Source organism: Gopherus evgoodei, chromosome 11 (genome assembly GCF_007399415.2).
Source record: "Gopherus evgoodei ecotype Sinaloan lineage chromosome 11, rGopEvg1_v1.p, whole genome shotgun sequence".
NCBI lineage: Eukaryota > Metazoa > Chordata > Testudines > Testudinidae > Gopherus > Gopherus evgoodei.
The window spans coordinates 70,734,410-70,756,314 of NC_044332.1; the positions used below are offsets into that span (position 1 = coordinate 70,734,410).

At 41.9% G+C, this 21,905-nt stretch overlaps 1 protein-coding gene across 1 annotated transcript in view; it reads left to right on the forward strand.

The window, feature by feature from the left end:
- The window catches only part of SEMA5B (semaphorin 5B), a 153,610-nt gene extending 132,070 nt beyond the window's left edge, over positions 1-21,540 (forward strand). Inside the window, exons 20-21 of the mRNA XM_030579372.1 lie at positions 1,025-1,230; positions 18,870-21,540. Of these exons, the coding sequence (XP_030435232.1) occupies positions 1,025-1,230; positions 18,870-19,025 (362 nt within the window). The 3' untranslated portion in view covers positions 19,026-21,540. The remainder of the gene's footprint in view (positions 1-1,024; positions 1,231-18,869) is intronic.
- The last annotated feature ends 365 nt before the right edge of the window (positions 21,541-21,905 follow it).

Sequence of the window (21,905 nt, forward strand, 5' to 3'; positions counted from 1 at the left end):
GCCGTGCTATTGTGCTGGAAATGTTTGAAACCTCAGGTGAAGAGCTCTGCTCTTTGACATCTGTGTACTATAGCTGCCTTGCCAGGGCCTGCCTGGAATTCTATCTGGGCAGCTCATGGAGAAGTTTGATCAAAGAATATTTCAGGCAGTTTCCTTGGTATTTTCTTTTCCCCCCACTGCCCATTTTGTTTCCATCTCATTCCCCCACTTTCCCTGGCCCCTCCTGTGCACCTACCAGCACACTCTTTAATGTTGCTAATACACCTCATAGATAGTGGGGGGAAACTAATTGCTAAATCAACAAATGATGGCTGTGCACACTTGGGATATGTGGACACTGCAAAAAAGTCCTGGAGCTGAGAGTCTCAGCCTGGATCAGCTGACTCAGGCCTGTGGGGCTCAAGCTTCCGGGCTAAAAAATAGCAATGTAGATGTTCCTGGTGGGGTGGGTGGTGGGTCTCAGAACCTGGACCCCAGCCTAAGTAAGAACTTCTATACTACTATTCTCTAGCCCCATAGTGGGAGCCCCACATGGCTGAGTCAGTTGGCCCAGGCTCTGAGACTTGCTGCTGTGGGTTGGTTTTTGCATTGTTGACATATCTGTGGGGATTACATAAAGTAGGAATGTGTCATGCTGCTTTCCCCTATCCGCCTCCCCCACTGAATATTTTTGGGTCGCCAACAAAGAGGGCTTTATTTTCCATTGGATAAAACACTGAGGTTTTTGTAGCCCCCTATTTCCATGACATACCCATGCTTTGGAGCCCATGAACGTGTATTGTCTGTATGCCTCGTTTCTTTTGCTGTCAGCTTAACAGAATGTTTAGTTTCAGTATCAATAGAGGGAGAGAGAATGGGGAGACAGGGAAAGAGTTTTGAGAAAACAATGTATGGACCCATTCAATTCAGCAACTTATCCCCATTGATTCTGAGATGATGTAACTCTGATTTGTATCTGTGCTTTTGTCCAGAGAGGGAGAAAGCTGCTCTTTGAAAGGAGCATCACTTGTTGTTTTGCTTACAGGGTTTAGTCTCATCCATCTGATTGCCACCGGCATCTCCTGCTTCTTCGGTTCCAGTCTCTTAACGTTTGTGATCTATGTGTACTGTCAGCGCTGTCAGCGACAGTCCCAGGAATCGACTATTATTCACCCAACCACTCCCAACCATCTCCATTACAAAGGCAACACAACCCCCAAGAATGAAAAGTACACACCCATGGAATTCAAGGTAGGGTACTTTACCAGAAACACCACTGGCAAATCGATAACAGCTGCCTACGTATATATTTATGCTATGGTCTTAATTATAAATGTGTGTGCGTGATACATAGATAAAATGTATATATGTACATAAAAGAATCTGAAAGAGGAGATAATCCGACAGCATTGTTAGGGCTTGATAAAAAGCAGCAGAAGGAATGGAGAGAATAATGGAAATCTTAAAGTACAAATAACTAGTGGTGATATTTAGATAAACAGGATGAGATTCTTTAAATACACTGAGGGAATGAAAAATAGGAGAGACGTGGTGAGGCTGTTCCTGGGGCAACAGAATAAGGACCGAGTTCTGCCAGCCTTATTTATGTTGGGTAACTCCTTACTCTGCGAGAAGCTCCATTGAAAAGTGTGAAAAGTTGGAAGAATCTGATCTTAAGGAGGTCGGAAGAACTGATAGTAGAACTCACATGCTCCCTTGGTATTTCATAAGAAGATTAGCAATACATGCATGGAGGAGTTGCAGGAGACAATACACTGGAGAAGACTGAGAAGACTGAAACAATGGTAAACACATATTTGTGTAAAACGGGGGTAGTAATGGATGATGTTTACCAGTAGTAGATGAGATTAGGGATCAGACAGCTGAATGGTGACTGCCGAGGTGGCAGGAAGGGAATTTGAGTGGAGCAGACTCCCTTGGGGCACAGGAACACAATGGGGAGGATGGTCTGGAAGGTATAGCAACAGAGAACCCCTCCTCCCCCAGTAGTTATGTATCACTGACATTTTGCGTATGTTGTCTGTCTGTCTTTTGCTGCTTGCCTGTCTTTCCTGTTTAGGCCATGATCCTGCAATAATCTCCGTGCAGGCAGACCCCTGTACCCATAGACTTTGAACGGTGCTCATTGCAGGATCGGGGCCATAGATGGTAAGCTCTTCATGGCAGAGGCTGTTTCTACCTAAATGTCTTCTCAGCGCCCAGCACGAGAGGACGTCAATCCTGTTTGAGGCCTTTGGGTGTTAGCACGACACAAATAATAACAACAACAATTATGATAATGGGGCTATACCAGGTAATTGGAAGAGAGTGGCTATTGTTCTGGTACTTCAAAGAAATATTATAAGAGTCTGAAAATTACAGACTCATCTAGTAACTGCGGTCTTGATTGAGGTGCTGAGTACTTCCTGATGGGTTTTATGGGCCTCTCCTCCGCTGTTTAGCACCTTGCAGGATTGTGAAGTTTGTAAATGCAATCTCAAAAATACACATCCTGGTGGTTTACGATACAGTTGCATGCAATTGAATAAGGGCGCAGCATAATAATGAGAATCAGCATGCATTTGTGCACGGTAAATCATGTCACACAAATTGGATTCCTTTTTTAAAATTAAATAAATATTGATCTAGGTAGAAGAGAAGCAGCAGACAATATCTGGATTTTTGAGAACGCTCTTGACAAAGTTTCACAGGATGGATTATCCTATAAACTCTCAGAATACAGGGTAGATAATAAATTATGAAGATGGGTAAAGGATTGAGGCCAGATCCTGAAAGCTCCAAAACCACAGGAGTAAACCTTTCAGTAATGTGACTAGTCCTGGCACAGTCTGTAGGCCTGTGGTGGTGAGGTAAGGCCTGCTCATGTGAGTAGAGTTTTGCAGTGCTGTTCTCTTGTTTCATGGGCAGCATGCAGAGGGCTGGAGTGAAAGGAGGATGTTCTTTTTGGAAGTGGGCAAGGAATGGACACTTGCATGGCACTATATTAATATTTTGGTAATGGTGCAAACGTTGCTGTGATGTATAAGATCATTACATTTGCAGATGGTACTAAAATAGTGGGAGTGGCTAAGATTCAGATGGATACAGCTGATTACAGACTAATATTGATTGACTGGGCAAATGGATTATGGAACGGAATGTGTCTGTATCAAGTTGATGCAGTTGGGTAGGAATAATGTAAGTGAAGCACAGTTTAAAACGGCAATGGTTTAGTTAATACAATATCAGAAAAGGACCTGGGGTTTTTGACAGACCAAATATCTGAATATTTGCTCTTGTGTGCAGCTACAGTAAAGGCTGATAGGATGTTTGATTCTCTGAAGGGGGGGTGGTGGTGTGTATATATATATTAGGTAGGAATTCTTAGCATTCATTAGATCACATTCTGGGTGTCTAGTTTAGATTACTTTATTTGAAGGAAGGTTTAGCTAATTGGAGACAGTGCAAGGTAGGGCAGTGAAGGTGGTTAACGGAAAGGAGGGACTCACATACAAGAAGTGATGGACAAGGTGGGGGTTACATAGAGACTATTAAGAAGTGACACAACTGAAGTATGTAAATAGAAGATCATTGGACAGCCTAAGAGGTCAGGGTAAAAGGGACTTGTATATTAAGAAGAATTTAAAGAGATCTTATTTTACAGAGGCAGTGGGAAATGAGTGGTATGGACGTCCAGGTGTGGTGAAGGCAGTTGATTTAAAAGAAATCCCTTCTCCCTAATCATCACTCCCTCTGTAAAACCGTGTCCCCTTAAAATCTGCTTGCATATAGTTCCTCTTATCTTAAACCCCTACTTCTAGTCTGTCCAACAACCTTAGACCTACACTTCAGTTGAGTCACTTCTCATTGTTCTCTAAATAATATAGTGTTAGTGCAGTTGAAGGGAGTTTGCAGGTGTGTGTGAAACGTAAGGCACAGGAGTATTATTAGTTAGTTTTGTATTTGGGAGTAGCTGACAAACTTCAGCAGGTGTTCTGAGGGATTTTGTCACTGCTTATGTTTTGTCCCTTCCTAAACTTATCTGTAGTAGGTGTTTGTTTTGATGGGAGAGATTGTGTCCTGCTCTGGTTTTTAAAAAGGGGAAAATTAATAATGTTGTTAATGGGTTTTAAGTTTAAAAATATATTAGATAGAATTATCATCCGTTAAAGAAGGATCCGTGGTCTCTGTGTAATCCTACAGAGCTCTATACAGTAACGTGGACTTTATTGTCTTTCTAAATTCAGGGGGGCTAAAATTTACCTTCTTAAAAATGGGAAGTGTTCTGGACTTCTGGCCTGGGCCTGTCTGTATTCTAAATGTTTAAATTCCAGTTGATTTTCTGGATCAGAATAATGCACATGGACGCGGTGTGTATGTATGTGCATGTGTATGGGTTAATAAACCTGAGATTAAGGAAATATTTGATCAGTCGGCTACTTTGCAGTAAAGAAACCAATAACACACATTGACTGGATGCTAACATAAGGCATGGCTAATGCACAACTCTGTAATTTTCTCTGTTTTTTTGATACTACTAAGACTTCTGCAACCTTCTTCATTTCATATTCATCTTGAAATATTTCTGTTGCCCAGTCAGCAGGAGAACGCAACCGAAAGTTTAGGAGCGTTGCACTCAAATGCACAATGCTGAATGCGGAGTTGTAAATCGAGGTGAATTTTATATTAAGGTAGATTTAATGAAGGCGATCTTACCAGGTATGGACTGGCATTCTTAGCAGGCTTTGTTCCTTCTGAGAACTGCCCAGCAGCCCACTCTTGCCAACTGGCTAGTTAGATCTGCACTGGATATAAGGGGGAGGAGCAAGGAGGACGCAGGGTCAGGGCTGAGCTGTTCTGAGATAGGAGCCTTAGAGCAGCCAAGCCTGAAGAAGAGGCTCAAACTGAACTTTCTCTTATTGTTAAATTCGTTGTTAATAAAGGGGGCGAAGTGTTGACTCTACAAAGCATAGGGACGGAGTTTTAGAATAGTCTGGGAAAGGCACCTGCACATAGGGCCAAAACCAAATCCCACTGAAGTCAGTGTAAAGGCTTCCATTAACTTCAGTGGACTTTGGATCAGGGTCATATTGATTAAGGAGAATGGCATGTTTTCAAGGTTGGGTGTGATGACAGCTATATAGAGTTTCTTCCCAGCTGTGCTTGTATTGACGTATTTTTTTTAATGTAGTTTGTAGCTTTATTTTGAAGACACATCCGTATATTTTATAAAATTAAACCTCTCTCTCTGTAGAGATGCCTCAGATAAATTATCAAAGCTTCCAGTTCCTCTACTCTACATCCTGTCTCTGTCACCTCTACTGCCATCCCTTGTAAACCACGGGAAAAACCCTGAAGTTGTTGCTAAAGCAAAACTGCCATCTGCTGCAATGAGAGCTTTATATGAGAGAGGATAGAGTGAAAACTGAGTGAGGATTTCAGGATTGGGCTGTGAAGAAACTTGTAAATGTTTGATGTGTCTCCTAGTGCCGGGAGTTTATAGGAAGACATCAGGCCACTACAAACTAACTTGGGTAGATCTGCGAATACAGGTCTGTTGCATCTTATGCGCATTTAACATGCACGATTTCAGCTTTAGGCGATTGGCAAAAAAAAAAAAAGAGAGAAAAATAACAATTTTAATACTGTACCTGTAGTGTGGACGATTCCGCCTGCCATTCAGCTCAATGTAATTTTGTCTATACGCAGTTTTTGCTTTACATGCTAACTGCAGAACGGAACCCCCGTGTAAGATGAGACTCGCCTGTATCACATTTGCCCAAACAAAGTTATGCCTCTGAATGAAAGTACAGCTATTAGAAAATATTCATAAATGGAAAAATCAGTGGAGAGGGATAGCTCAGTGGTTTGAGCATTGGCCTGCTAAACCCAGAGTTGTGAGTTCAATCCTTGAGGGGGCCACTTAGGGATCTGGGGCAAAAATCATTACTTGGTCCTGCTAGTGAAGGCAAGGGGCTGGACTCAATGACCTTTCAGGATCCCTTCCAGTTCTAGGAGATAGGTATATCTCCATATATTATATTATTCATTAATTCCCATGGGAACTATATAAATCAAACAATCTAAATTAAATGCCTTTCAACAAAGTGAGAATAATCCCACTGAGAGCCAAAGACCCATGTGGAGCAGGCACCCTCTGCAAGGGATGCCAGACAATCGCATAATATTTTAAGCAACAAAATATCAATATGGAGATCGTACACGAGAGTTTCTGCCTTGCTGAAGAATAAATATTCTGAATGAATCATCAGGCTTAAAGACTGGTGCAGCTTCCAACTGCGTAGTGAGAAATAAAGCTTGAAGCAGACTGTGAATATCTGTTTGGTTTTAAAAATCTGTTTCTTTTGGGTATAATTGTTTTTACCGCTACTGAAAATTGAATCTTTTTTAAAGCCGAGAAGCAGCTGGGGTTAATGTATAAATGACTTTTAGCTACTTTGGGTCCCCCAGAGGTAAGTTTTGCCTAAGGCAGGGGTCAGCAACCTTTCAGAAGTGCTGTGCCGAGTCTTCATTTATTCACTCTAATTTAAGGTTTCACGTGCCAGTAATACACTTTAATGTTTTTAGAAGGTCTCTTTCTATAAGTCTATAACATATAACTGAGCTATTGTTGTATGTAAAGTAAATAAGTTTTTTAAAATGTTTAAGAAGCTTATTTTAAAATTAAATTAAAATGCAGAGCCCCCCTGTTCCCCCCGACCAGTGGGCCAGGACCTGGGCAGTGTGAGTGCCACTGAAAATCAGCTTGCGTGCCGCCTTCGGCACATGTGCCATAGGTTGCCTACCCCTGGCCTAAGGCATTCTTAATTTGTGAGGATATTTGTTTCTCTCACCCTTGGAAAATTTAGGACTCTCTCTCCTATCACCTAATTTGATGTGTTGCTACTTCAACTACACTTAGCTAACCCACTTATTCCTATGTGGTCACAGCACAGACCATGATATAGTTGTGATGTAAGAATTCCTTTTGTTTCAGTGACCCTTTCATTGTGCATCATTCAAGTCCCAGGAATTGGGCTATACAGTTCAGACATTAGTCAACAGCTAATGAAACACAACTCAGTCAAGAAAGTTCTCAGCAGTTTCCCTTTAGCATCTGCCTTGGCTGTGTGTCTTTTTAAAGAGAGATTTAGCTGATGCAATCAGATGAAACAACAACAAATAAAAACAACAGTAAATCAGATTGAAACATAAAATCTGTTTTAGGTGAATTTCATGCTTAATAGAGACTATTTCCCCTGAGCAAAGTGGCATTTAACTGTTTGAATGGCACATTACGTATTTTACGAGTATAGTCTTATTTGAAAAAAAATGGTAAGGCCTGGCAGCTGTATTGGCAAAGGAGCATTGTGCTCTTCATTGTATGATCCAGCAGTTGCAAATATCACTTCAGGGGAGTCTAGATTTACATAAGGCCTGCTCGGAAAGGAAAGTAACAGAGCTCCTGTTGGGAGGGAAAAAGGATTAAGCCATGCAACTCAGATGAAATCTATTAGTGTCTCTCTCCCCCTACCCCTTTATTTAATTGGGTCAAGTCAAATTGAGCAGTCAGGCATGCCTGGATGTGAGACTATTATGTGATTATTCTGCCCACGGAGTGATCTGCATCTAGCAGAGGGGTCATTACCCCGTGACAGCAGCATCCTGGAGGACGGGGGCTGGGAGGGGGAAAGCTGCCGTCTAGTTTTCACATATGCCTCTGTTCTATAGATGAATTGTTTAAGATCAGTGAAAACTGCCAGTTAGAGCTGGAATGTCTTATCTCTCTGGTTGTCCCCAGAAGGGCTCCCCCTTGGAATGTTAAACAGCCGCTCACCGTGCTGCTTTAGTACAATCTGGTTTCCACCTAACCGTTTTGAAGGCGGGCGCTTCACAGCTTTGCAGGGCTGTGGCTGCGTGCTGTGTGGCAGGAATCCAAATTAGCACATCGGTAATTGTCGAGAGAGTTTCTGTTCAGTTCTCTCGATCCAGTTTTCACTTCCTCTTTGATTTTAAGTCATCTTGAGAACCACCTCCCTGTGGATGTAGGTGCTTCATTCTTGTCCTGCCAAGTGTTTAATGATTACTCAACTCTCTCCCCCATCCTGATGGTGATATGCATGTGAGCAGGATCTTTGCTATTGTCCCCTACTCAGTGAGCTCAGAACCCCCATCGAGTCATTGCAGATGCCAGGTTTGCCTTCGTTGGAAGGATATTTATCTGTTCTCCACACTGAAAAAAACAGAATTCAAGGAAGAAGAAATGTGGATTCCTGAGGAAATTCAGCGATATGGCAGTTAACTGGCTACTGTATATTTATACCGCTGCCCTCTACTGGCCAGAACAGGGCTACTCAGATATGTCCTAGGCTCTTACTGCTAACAGCTAATGGTGGTTTTCCCTTGGCTCGCGGGGCATGGGACTGTGATACTGGAGAAGAAAGATGTGTATTCTTCCCTGCACTGCTGCCATGAAGCCCGGAGAGGCAATGGTATGCAGCATAGAGAAACCTGTGAAGTCCTGAGTGGCCATGGCCTAATAATAATATAGACAGAATTGGTTAAAGCTTTGTGTAAGAAGTAAGGGAACCAAAACAGAAGAATGCTAAGCAAAGAAATTAAGAGGGGCTTTAGAAATATATGAGGGGAACAATAAATACCAGAGAAAGTATAAACTCAGTGATACATTTGGAGGGAGACTAAATTAATTAGGAATCTAGAATAGTTGAGCTACTGAATGGCTTCTTTAACTGGAGTAATAAAAAGAGTGAGTCTGGTAATTATGAAATAATGAGCTATCAATTCTAAGACTTAGGGGACAGTTGTTTGGCACCTTGCAGCAGCTTGAGGAAGGGACCCTGCCAGCATGCCAACTTTGTGTCTTCCTGACACTCAGACTGCCAGGCACCAGGTCAGTGCAGAGGAGCAGTTGAGAGCAGCCTCAGTGCTGCTCTAAGATGCATTGGTTGCTCCAGCAGTCACATCCCCTATACAGGGTGGGTTTGGCATCGAGTTAATAATGCTGGCCCTACCCCTCCCTCAGGTGCTTGTATACAAGGGGAATCCTCATTAAGCCATCTCTAAAGTTGCTTTGCCTGAGCATCCTCACTGGATCTCAGGACCTAGCACTAAGGAATAAAGGGGAAAACTGAATCTATGTCAACAGGTCTGGATGGACTGTATCCTGGAGTCTGTGAGAATTAGCTAATGAACAGCCCCAATTACTAGCACTGATTTATGAAAATTCATGAAAACCGAGGCAATACCCCAGTGCTGTGAAATGCAAATATATAGTACCAAGCATTAAATACAGGAGAAGAGAGAGCTCCAGTCCCTCCTTAACTAATTGAATAGCTATTTAACCACCAAATCTGGGTCACTTCCGTCACAGGAGTAGCCGCATTAATTCCACATGAGTAAGGCCAGCTAGATTTGGTGCGAAGAGGAGATATCTGGAGGCACGTAGGCTTCTATTCCAAAGAGTATTTAAGCACATCCTTAACTTCAGTCCATCCACATCAAACCATTAGGACTTGAATGCTTGGCTGAATCGGGGCCACAGTGGAGAATGAAACCAGGAGCAATGACTGGAATGGGCCATATTGTGCTTTCAGGTATGCTCGTGCAAATTCATTAAAGCCAGTCTTTGTCATCGTTGCATGCAGGGCAACCGGAGTTAATTTTTGAGCTGCAGTATCACATACTTTGAAGTGAAGGGTACTTGGGTGCATCGAGAGAAATCAGATGTGATCACTTCTTTGGCTTCCGAGGCTAGGGGATGAAGGGAATGCTGTTGTCAGATATCCAGGGCTGGATCCCCGTCTGTTGTAAATCGGTGTAGCTCCACTCCCTCCACTCCACTCACTGTTAGTAAAGCATTTGGTACAGGGTTGTACAAAACCTGATTTGGCAAATGGATTCAGATTGGCTTGGATTTGAGGGCTGCCACTGAGCCTGAAAATTGGCTGATGGATTATAAATGGTAGGCAGTGATTAGGGCTCTGTGGCTGTCACTGAGGTCACAGATTCTGTGACTTCTGCAGCAGCCAATGTTGTTGACCCCAGGGCCACCCAAGAAGCTTAGATCTCACACCAAAGACAATGCTTGTAGCCAATCCTGTTGTAAATTTTCTAAGGGTTTATTAACCACAAAAAAACTGAGAGCATTGTTACAACGTTAAAGCAGGTAAACATATATACGCAAATGAATTAGTGTGTGGTTTCAAAAGGTGGCAGAGTTGTAGTAATATGTCAGCTCTGAATGTCTTTTAGGGCCAGCTCACGTTCACCCAGGGATCTCTGCTGCTGTTTTGGAGCTGCCTCCAGCCCTTTCGGAGTCCAAACAGCAAAAGAGATGAAACATTTTCTTGCCAGCTGTTTTTATTTCCTACTTCCAGAATTCAAGCTGATGCGATGAGCCCTTTTGCATGTAGCCTCTTGATGAGTGTGAGGGGGGGCAATTAACAAAGTCTTTTTATTATAATGTTCCACAATGCTTCATTTCATTTTGATAGGACGACTTGATGGGCAGGAGACATCTCTCCTGACCGAGTTCACAATTTCAGAGCAAGCATTTTTTACAGTTACAAAACAAAAATGTAAATACTACCTCATAGTATGTGATAAAGAGATACGTGAGATTAATGCCTTCAGCAACTTCTAAGCATTTCATAAAATCTAAACACTAAACACTTTGTGGTAAGTCCAGTACCCATCTTAGCCATGCGGCTACAAGGGGAAGACTGACTGGTTTCCAGCAATGAATTTGTCAGTGCTCAGCTGAGGTCTAAAGCCTTGGCAAAAGATGGCACCTGGTCTGCCAGCATCACAGGAGATCGCTGAAAAGCAGGAAGGCTGTCAGAGACCTAACGGAAGTATTGGTTGGCAAATTAGACCCCGTCTATACTGTGATTTTTTGTGTGTGCGCGCGCTGGGGTAGCTCTGTCTGTGTAACTCCGAGTCTAAATGCACTGTGCTGGTGTGATGTGGGGCTCACACCATCCCAGGTGACTTACCCCAGTAAGTTACCAGGGTAACTTGCACTGTTGCAGCATATACCCATTAGGGTTGTTTGCACCAGTGTAGCTATGTTGATGTAGGGCTTATCTACACTTGAAACACTGCAACTGCACCACGGTAGCGCTTCAGTGTAGATATAGCTATGCCGACAGGAGAGGTGCTTGCATCTGTCCACCTTCCCAATAAGCGATAGCTAGGTGGACAGAAGAATTCTGCAGAGACATCACAGAGCAGGGAGCAGACAGTCTATCTCCACAGCACTGTTGAGACTAGAGCTGGAATTTTGTGTCCCACTCCAAACAGCTCCACACTGACAAACAGGAGGGAATTTTTTGGGTGTAGGTTGTTTGGGGCTTCCTTTGTGTCTGGGTAGTGCCTAGCAAATTGTGAGTGCTACAGGAAACAAATAGCCAGTGATGATAATCATCCAGAGAAGAGTAACAAATACTGGTGAGTCTGAGATCCCAACGAGTGTGAAGTGGACAAATTACTTAGGGTCAGATCCAACACCTGCTGATGTCGGTGGAAAGACTCCCATTGAACTCAGTCACCTTTGGATCAGACTCTTGGGGCCCAATTCAGAAAGATACTTAAACACAAGTCTAGCCGTAAGTATGTGCCTAGTTCACAATGGAAGTTGTGCCATCGACTGCAGTGGGGCTAGGATTTCACCCACAGGGCATACAGCTTAGCAGATCTAAATGTCTTTGCACCATCTGGGAGGAGGTGAGCTTCTAAGGAAGACTTGAAAGAAGAGATGCCAGAGGCTCTGAATCTTTTTATAGTTTGTGGCTAATAAATCTGTGGGATTCCGAAGCCCTTTCCAGCATTTGTCTATATTTTCAGTAGTGGTTACAATGTATAGCGTGAGAGGCGTGATACCGTTGCAGCAGGCAGTTGATGGGCAGGAGTAGGCCTTGTATCCTTTGTTTTGTTAGTGCTAGTAAATGCCAAGAGGTTTGATTTTAGTCATGTGCTTTATTTATTTTTAATGTAATTGTTGTGCTAATTATTCCCCAATTTGCTGGCTAGTCACAGTGCTGAGATGACCACCTTGCTCCACTCCAGAAATGTGCATTCTGCAGGGAATTGTTCATAATCTGAGTCCATTTCAGTAATCCTTATCTATCTTATGTTGCCATGACACCGGGTAATTTCCTCTCATGAGCAGGGCATGGCTAGCTCCATAAAACACAAACAATCTGTATTTAAAAAGCATTTCACCCAATCTGATTTTACTATGAGGAAAACATGCGCCCCAAGAGGAACACAAAAAAGATGAGAGGTTGGATCTGGGATGCTTTATTGTTTATTTCTATCCATTATGTAATTACATTTTGATTTGATTATATAATTCCCTTCTCCCTCCCTCTTTCCTCACAGAAGAAAGAAGTGTCCAGCTTGCTCTCTCAGATCACTGTTACTGCAGGATATTGGATACTGCTAGCAGGGAAAAGGGGAACTACTCATTTTATTCTTTAAAGGTCTAACGTTGTGCCATTGAATTCATGCCCTTGATTATACTGCAAGTAGGATATTAAGCTCTACTTGCATATGATCCCAATTTGGGCATTGGGGGTTCCTACTGTGACTGAGTGGAGTAGTCTAATTCATGCTGTCTGTCCATAAAGCAGTCCAGTCACTTTGATATGTAGACACCAGTCCTGGGCTATTGCCTAAATCCACTGCACAATGCATGTCAAAGCTTAAAAGTGTGTGGAGAGGCTGCAGGACTGATTGGCTGGCTGGCTTCTTGTGTTCCTTTCCAGCCAACATGAGGTTTAGGACTGATGTGTTTTTAATGGTAGAAAGAGATCTTCCACTCCTGCTGTTGTATATATAATGTCAGTGCAGTTATTACATTTTAGAGGGATCTTTTGGGGGAAACTACAGTTGAAAAGATATGCATCATGATATAAAACCTCTTAATCCAGGACGAGATTAAAATGTGATTAGGGGTTAATCACAAATGAGTGAGATGCTTTGAAGAGGTCACCTAAATTAAAATATCTGCCATATGTAAAAGGGAAAGACTGAAATATCTGCCAGTGGCAGAAAGATGTTGGGGCAGATTTGCTGTTTGTGTCAATGGTCATAGCGCCATTGGCTTTTATGCAGTTACAACAATTTACACCAGATGAAGAAGATCTGCCCCCAAGATCCTAGGAGAGCTCCAAAAAAGGGAGAGGAGTCTGAAGTGCTGAGGGGACTCGGCAAATGTGGAAGTAACTGCAAAATGAGGCACCAGATGAGGCTTACCAGAAATCTTTCTGTATTATTTCACTGTGTTAGAAACACTGTTACTTTATTGTGCTGACCTAGATTTTGGAGGCATATGTTTGGGAGGAAAGTGTATTTATAGCTAATACACTAAAAAAATTGCCCTTTTCACTGGAGCTGGTCAAAAAATGGGGAAAAAATTGAAATGTTTTTGTAAAAAAATTTGTCCTATTTTTTAATGAAAATTTGATGTTTAGACAAATATTGATGAAAAAATTGAAATTTGGAAAAGTTTTAGCACACATTTATATATATATAAGTAACAAATGTACATACAGGGCATATACAGTTATATCCAAGATCAAACTGGACTAGTATTGTAATATCCATATTATTAAATGTGATTGTGCTGATAGTTGTGTCAGATTTTAATCCAATACACTAGTGGATTATCATTTAATGACCTGGACTAAGGGCACAATCTTTTGGCCTGGGGGTAAGGCTTATGGCACAGGAGATTAGTAATTAGAAAGTCTGAATGTTTTACTTTGCCTAAAATATCACTTGTAAATGATGAAAAAGATCTAGTGAACAAATATATCATGATGCCAGTCATGTTTAAAAATACTTACACTTTGCTTTATTGGAACTTTGTGTTGGATGGGATGGAACTGTGAGTGCGTGTGTGTGTGTGTTTATGTTATATAATACATACACACATTCACATACAAAATAGTCCATCCGTATGGAACATATCCATACATATGTTGTATCTAAGTTTCAGAGGTTATGACCATATATGGAAGGCATTTTTGGTAGCACTATGCTTTTAAAATTATTGTAATGACAACTATACATTGCTTATACATTTCTGTAAATATTGGGCTATTCAGTGTTCTGCTAGCCCCAGGTTAAGCAGTAGCATTGTCAGGACATATCTTTTTTAAAAATTGCCGACAGTGATAGTATGTCAAAATGCTGCATTTATCTCAAACCATCTCACAGTGATTTCTTCACTTTTCTGAAAACGTCCCTGTGTGACAAAATAATATTCCTAGGACAGAAGAGTCTTTCTTGTGTTTTATTTATATGCCAATATAATACAATAAAAACTCTTTTAAAGGAAGAAGTTTAAATTCTGGTGTGTGCTCTTGAGTAATGGGTTTTGGTCAGATTAGCATAAATTGCTAGCAAGCCATCTGCTAAAAGGTTCTTGGATGGAGGCTCCTGATGGATATACTGGCAAATATAACTTGGCTTTGCTGATACTGCTGATCTTGAGGATGGAGGAAGCAGTAGCAGATATTTGATCAATGTGGTTTGAGTTCCTGTTTGCTCCTGAGTGAAACAATTTTCTATCTTTCTATCTCAATATAGCTTACAGGCATTGTTATCACCATAGATTCCGAGTGCTGCTACAGAGGCAGGGCAGGATGGGGCAGTGAGAGCCTGAACCTGTTTCCCAGCCGTGTTTAGGAGGATTTTCAGATACAGCTGTGTATTGCCCGGGGGAGTGCTGCCCTGAGGAGAAGGCATCTTACTGCAGTTTTAGAGGAGAGGCAATAGAATAAACAAAACCTGCTGGAGACTCTTGTCTGTTCAGAGTAGGCCAAATGTGCCCTGGGTGTAACTCCACTGGGTTCAGCACACTGGGGATGCGTCTGAGCCATGTCCTGCCTTGATGGCACAACCCATCTTGCACCTGAAGGAAAGTCTTCAGAGGGACAGTTTGTCACCTGTCTCTCATAGACTCTACGACTGGAAGGGACCTCGAGAGGTCATCGAGTCCAGTCCCCTGCCCTCATGGCAGGACCAAATACTGTCTAGACCATCCCTGACAGACATTTATCTAACCTACTCTTAAATATCTCCAGAGATGGAGATTCCACAACTTCCCTAGGCAATCTATTCCAGTGTTTAACTACCCTGACAGTTAGGAACTTTTTCCTAATGTCCAACCTAAATCTCCCTTGCTGCAGTTTAAGCCCATTGCTTCTTGTTCTATCATTAGAGGCTAAGGTGAACAAGTTTTCTCCCGCCTCCTGATGACACCCTTTTAGATACCTGAAAACTGCTATCATGTCCCCTCTCAGTCTTCTCTTTTCCAGACTAAACAAACCCAATTCCTTCAGCCATCCTTCATAAGTCATGTTCTCAAGACCTTTAATCATTCTTGTTGCTCTTCTCTGGACCCTCTCCAATTTCTCCACATCTTTCTTGAAATGCGGTGCCCAGAACTAGACACAATACTCCAGTTGAGGCCTAACCAGCGCAGAGTAAAGCGGAAGAATGACTTCTCGTGTCTTGTTTACAACACACCTGTTAATGCATCCCAGAATCACGTTTGCTTTTTTTGCAACAGTATCACACTGTTGACTCAAATTAAGCTTGTGGTCTACTATGACCCCTAGATTTCTTTCTGCCATACTCCTTCCTAGACAGTCTCTTCCCATTCTGTATGTGTGAAACTGATTGTTCCTTCCTAATTGGAGCACTTTGCATTTATCTTTATTGAACTTCATCTTGTTTACCTCAGACCATTTCTCCAATTTGTCCAGATCATTTTGAATTTTGACCCTGTCCTCCAAAGCAGTTGCAATCCCTCCCAGTTTGGTATCGTCCGCAAACTTAATAAGCGTACTTTCTATGCCAACATCCCTGCATAGGGAGAAAGGAATGAGCCAGGGTTAAATCTTTTATTAATACAAGTGAGGCTACCCAGAGATTTAAATACAATCCCCGTCTGGGTTTGTGGATTTCTAAAATTCGCTGCTGCCTAATTTCTCCTCTTGCAAAAATATCAACCGATTTCTAGTGCCTGGGAGCCTAACCATCTATTTATTAAAATAAGACCAACAATATGTTTGTGCTGAAAAACATTAAGGCGTTGTACATTGATCGTACTGATTTAGGGCTTGTTCTGCCATCCTAATATCGCCAGAGACTTATTCTGTGCAGCTAATTACATTATAAATCCCTTAAAGAATTTTAATAAGGTATTTCCCAAAGATATGAAACCCTCCATCAAAGAACACAGAAATAGTTGTGGGGTCGTTTTCTAATTAAGTGTTAAAGGAAAGTAAAGGCAAAAAAAAAGAGAGAAAATGCCAATGTTAATTAAATGCAACACTTGCTTTCAGTGACTAGATGTAAAGCATTGCAGGAAATCCTGAAATTTAGTCATTCCAGCTGAGAGCCCAAGGAATAGAGGGCTGTGATTTTTCATTTTGAGTTAGAGCTGGGCCCGACCAGGATTTGATCATCATCAAACTTCAGGGGTGTTTAGAGCTGGGGTTTTGAGTAGGACTCATCTCTACCCTTAATCCTTAGTGAAATTCCAAGTGGAGACTCAGCTAATCCACAGCTGCCGTGACCTTCCAAGAGCATCCCAACTGAACCACCTGCTCTCACACATCCATATGCTGACAGCCCCCTCCTTACCACATTGTGCAACCCATGAGATTTCCCTGAGCATCATCTCAGGACTTGACCATGTAGGAGGCAATTTCCTCACTCACGTGTTCCTCTTGCCCTCATTTATGCTTCTGAAAATGTACACTTGTGCTACCACTGTGCAGTTGAGTAGATCTGGCGATGTTTTATGCGCACTTGGTGAATGAGGACACCAGTGGTACGGTGTGCCGTACTGCTCCATGGAAGGCACTGGCATGTAGTATTTAACTGTACGTGTTAAGTGTACGGAGCTAAATCACACTAGCTAGGAAATAACAATCCTTATGTACAGTACACATGAATAACTAAGTTCATTTGCTTTGGAAGAGCTCCCCAATAATAATACTTTGCACATATAATGTGCCTTTTACCCAGGGATCTCAACTGTTTGACCAAGCTGAGTATTTTTATCTTCAGATTACAGATGGGGAGTCCGAATCTCAGAGATTTCCCAAGGACACACAGAATGTGGCAGAGCCAGAGAATTAAACTCAAATTCCCTGACCACCAGCCCTGAGTGCTAACCAACAAACTGCTCCCTTTATTTATTTTGATATTTCTTTGGTTGATTGGGAGCAATGCATAACACTTCCTGTCACATCTTCCATTCATTTCTAAGGGCCGAAGGAATTCTCACCCCTTTTTGGCCAGTTGGAAATTATTTAGCATTTGCACATCTAAAGTAGGAGTTCTGCCCATTCTAATAGTGATGTTTGGCATGGATATAGCACGCGATGCTGTTATCTTTAGTCACAGAGAGCAGTGCTTTACTCCCTTGAAGCCCCCCCTGAATGACCTAGGACTCTATGCATGAGTAAGGTACTTTGCAGGTTGAGTGAGAGTGGAAGTATTGGGCCCTTAGCACTTGTTGAGCTCTGAGTTAATCATCACATCACTTCTGGGAGGTAGGTTAGCAAGCATTATTAACCCATATGGAAACAGGTGATGTCATTTGCCCAAGGTCACACAATTAGTCAGTAGCAGAGCCAGTATTAGAAGTCAGGAGTTCCGGACTCCAAAGTCTATATTCAGTCCTCGGTCCATGCTGCCTTTCAAAGGGGTGACATTCTCCACTCCAGATTGCAAGAAGCTTGAACTAGCCCATTACAGGTCTCTGCACCCTTTTTGGAAATAGTGTGCACCTATTTTAAGGGGTAAGTGAAACATGCACCTTTTGTTGCCTCAGAACAAGGGATGAATTCCTTGTTGCAGCATAACAGCAGATTAAGGTGCCCATGTGAGAGATTGAGGCATGCAGGTCTTTTTAAAAATGAAAGCCTGCCTTGAGCATGCTTCAAGAGCTAAATGGATTGTGTGACTGAAATGACATCAACAACAAGGAAAACGATACATTTTCTGAGAGGTGTCTCATCCTCCAAAACAGGACTTGCTCCTTTTTGAGCTGGAAATATCTGGCATGTCAGTGGATTTTACAACAAAGGGGAGGGGGAAAACAATTTCTGGTGGCATGAATATAAGTGATTCCATAATAAGGCAGAGAAGCCCCTGCCTCTTTTCTAAATTCTAATGGTAAAAGATACATTTTGTATTTCTCATTTTTCTGCTGCTGTTGCCAACACTTGTTACTTGGTTGTAGAATTTCTTGAGTCATTTTAGTTTTTCAAAAAGTGACCATGACTTGTTACTTGTACTGTAGCTGACAGAAGTGACACACTTAATATCGGGGGGTCCAAACCTGGATATCTACCAATGGAGATGGAGATCAGGTAAATGTGCACCTGCTCTTCCAAAGAGAAAAGAAGTGCCATTTTGGTAACTGCTGTGCCAGGGAGTTGGTGGCTGTATAAGGAAGACTTTGGAAGGGGATAGGTTGAGTGTACAGTTCACCACTCAGTCCTGTTTAGGCCCAGCATGGTTGTGTGACAATGATGATCAGACATCATGCCATCTGCTAGGAGAATCTGAGTCTCTGCAGAAGACTCTGGATTCTGGCTCTAGTAATGGCTGAGCACAGATCCACCAATGCAGAAATGGCAAGAGCTGTGGGTCCACCCACTGACCGACTCCACAGAGAGAGAGAGAGAGCCATGTATGGTACACACCCATCTTATCCTCCCAGATGGAGGGAAGGTGCCAGTGGCCCAGGATGGAGACGGAATCTGAGAGAGAAAGATCTGAAAATAGGAAAGAACATTTACAAAGCATTTATATGTCTCTAATTTTTTTACTTTTTACAGACGCTTAACAAGAACAACTTAATACCTGATGAGAGGACCAACTTCTACCCCTTGCAGCAAACCAATGTGTACACGACAACCTATTATCCCAGTACACTGAATAAATATGACTACAGGCCTGAGGCCTCCCCTGGAAGGACCTTTACCAACAGCTGATGATGGACAGATTGTCCAAGGACTGGATCACTTCCTATATGAATTGTTTTTTAAATGAGTTTATGGACCAAATATTGGCCCGGTCTCCAGATGTAAATATTGTCCAACTAGGGCCTTTTTTTTTTTGGTTAACTATATTACTTTTAAACAGCACATCTCCTTAAACTGACAAAATGCTTATGGACCATGGACCATTCTGCATAGACTTTTGTGGATATTTGGCTGGAGATGACATTTAACTGCTGCAAATATTCACGGCTGGATGATCAATTTTTCTGTCTCAGGCTTGAACTGCTGAGGAACTGATTGCATGCTGTGCTAGGTTTCCACCATGCTACACTATTGTGTTCTCAGACACATTACAGATAGCTCCTTAGAGCAATGGATGATTGTACAGTGACTAGACAATGGCGGTACATTGAATGACACTTCGTTCACAAGACGAACTGCCTGGGACTCCATCACGGTTGGAACGAGAACACAGTTTTAGGTTTATAGTGGTGTCTCCAGCTTCACCAGAAGATTCCTTTCACATTGTAGGAAATAGCCTCCACAGTCTTCTTTGGTAACATCCAGTTCAGCTGGGTAAAGAAAATACACAAAGTACTCTACTCTACCCAAAGAAGCATTTCAGAATATTTCCAGTCTTAATTAAAAGAAAATGATACAGGCAATGAGATGTTAAGTGAAGTAAATGTTGGACTAATGAGATGTGGACTTTGCATAACAAAGATGTGCTTACCACTGGAAAAAATGTGAGGAGTGCTGTACATGAGCCATGAGCTTTCTTTGAAATGACATTTACTTTTTCTCCCTCCAAGCTTGATTCTGTTCGTATCTGCAAGGAATGATGACCGATGGCCAGGCCTTCCTCTTGTGAAATCACTAGGCTTGGGGCTAATTCTTTTTATTATTATTTTTTTAGTTCACTTATTTTTTGAAAAGTAAGAAATTCTGAATTTTTGGCACGGTATTTTTCTAAGGAATGTATTCATAGCATACCATGACGCAGAAAGTCTGCTGCACATTCTTAGTGTCTTCCAGTCAGTACTCCATCAAATAATTATACAACTGACTAATGTGCATTGTTTGCCAATATTTCTTTAGATTTCTCAGCTAGAAACAAACGAACAAAAACCTTGCTACAGTTATTAAATTAAATTGGGACTGTAGCGTTATTAAACATTATATCCAGCCTTGAAATGTATTTTTGTGTGTGTGTGTGCCTGTGTCCCGCAGAATTGTATTAGACTGTTGCAGAAGCCATGGCGTGTACAACCAGATATGTATGTCTGACATAAGGTTTTGTTTTGGCCAAACAATAGCGCCAGTGCTTAATGGACAGTTCCATCAAATGTGTTAGCAACGTGAGCAAGTTTGACACTGTTACTGTTGAATGTTTCTAACTATTTATAATGAACTCCTGAGGCTAAGACTTTTACAATGCCACAATACTGAGCATGAGATAAGAGTACAAACCTAAACACCCATGAGCTCCAAGTAGCTCCAGAACTTGAATTCTCTGTATGCATCTTACTGTAGCAATTACCATGTCTGTTTTCAATCATTGACTGGGATGTGTTTGAAGCAGTTTGGGTTCTATTGGTTACATAGGAGAGATTTCACTGTAAGGCAGCACTCAATGGTTTCTCGTTGCTGTCATTCGCGGACACTTGTTTGGAAGATAGGGCTGAGGGGGGGCTGGTCATTGCACACATACCCATCCACAGAGCTGAGAAGAGGCTTTGCTGTTCATGACTCAAAATATACAGCTCACCTAAGGGTGAGGCAGAGCAGTGGTGGAGTAACCTGGTCTTACAGTGTGGGACCAAAAGCAGGAGAACAAAGTAACCTGTTTCTAAACTAGTTGAACCCTAACCTATGCTAGTGATCTATAGCTGTAAGGAGATTGATTATAAAATTTCATCAGTGAGGGTCTTACAGTAGCTGAATGACTCCCAACCTTTTCTGGCAACTGTACCAGTTTAGCAGGCTGAGCCAGGTTCTGCTTCCAGTGACACCAGTGTAAATTGGGAGAAACCCCATTTAAATAAAATTACTCTGGATTTATACAGGAGTATGACTGAAAGTAGATTGTGGCTCTAAGAATTTGGCTGTACTAGTTTCTTCCACTTAGATCAAAAGAGGCAGACACTGGTCACAAAAGCCCCATTGATTTTCAGTGGGAGTTAGGTACCTAATTCCCTTAGGGCTATGGAAAATCCCAAGCTAAAGTTACAGGATTGATGCAGAGCCTGCCTGGCTGACAACTGTTGCACTAGACATGTCTAATGGCAGCAGTTCTAAAGAAACGAGTGGCACTCAAGATCACTGTAGGCATTACAAGCTAAAGTCATTTCTAGGCTTCCATTTCAGGTGGTTCCCTGTGTCGGAGAGTTATACGGTTATTGTTTATTTGGCAGGATTACAGCTGCAGTTCTTAGAGTTGCGAGCAAGTGAGTTAAACCTTGCAGTTATTTTAATTTTTTTTTGGTAGCGCAAACATTTCCATTTGAAAAAAAAAAAAAAAAAAAAAAAAAGCCATGTAAGAGCTGAAATTATTTAGTTTTTCAACTCAGTGAGCAAGATCACTGCTTCCATTGTGCTCAAAAGGTGCGTATTTTATAGTATGTATGGGCAATGGGGAAGGTTATATTTTCATCAAGACACTTCAGAGTCATTCTTATTAACCATCTGAATGGCTTCATGAAATTGGCAATCACAGCGAGAATCTGTGGCCTCCATTTGAGCAGAAAGTGGAAGCAGGGGGAGGAGAAACTCTGAACTCTTATTACTCAATTAATGTTTGTGTGAGAGAGCAGTTCTGTAAGGGCAATGTTAATGTGATGTGAGGGTTGAATTCCTTCTGTGCTCTTCAGG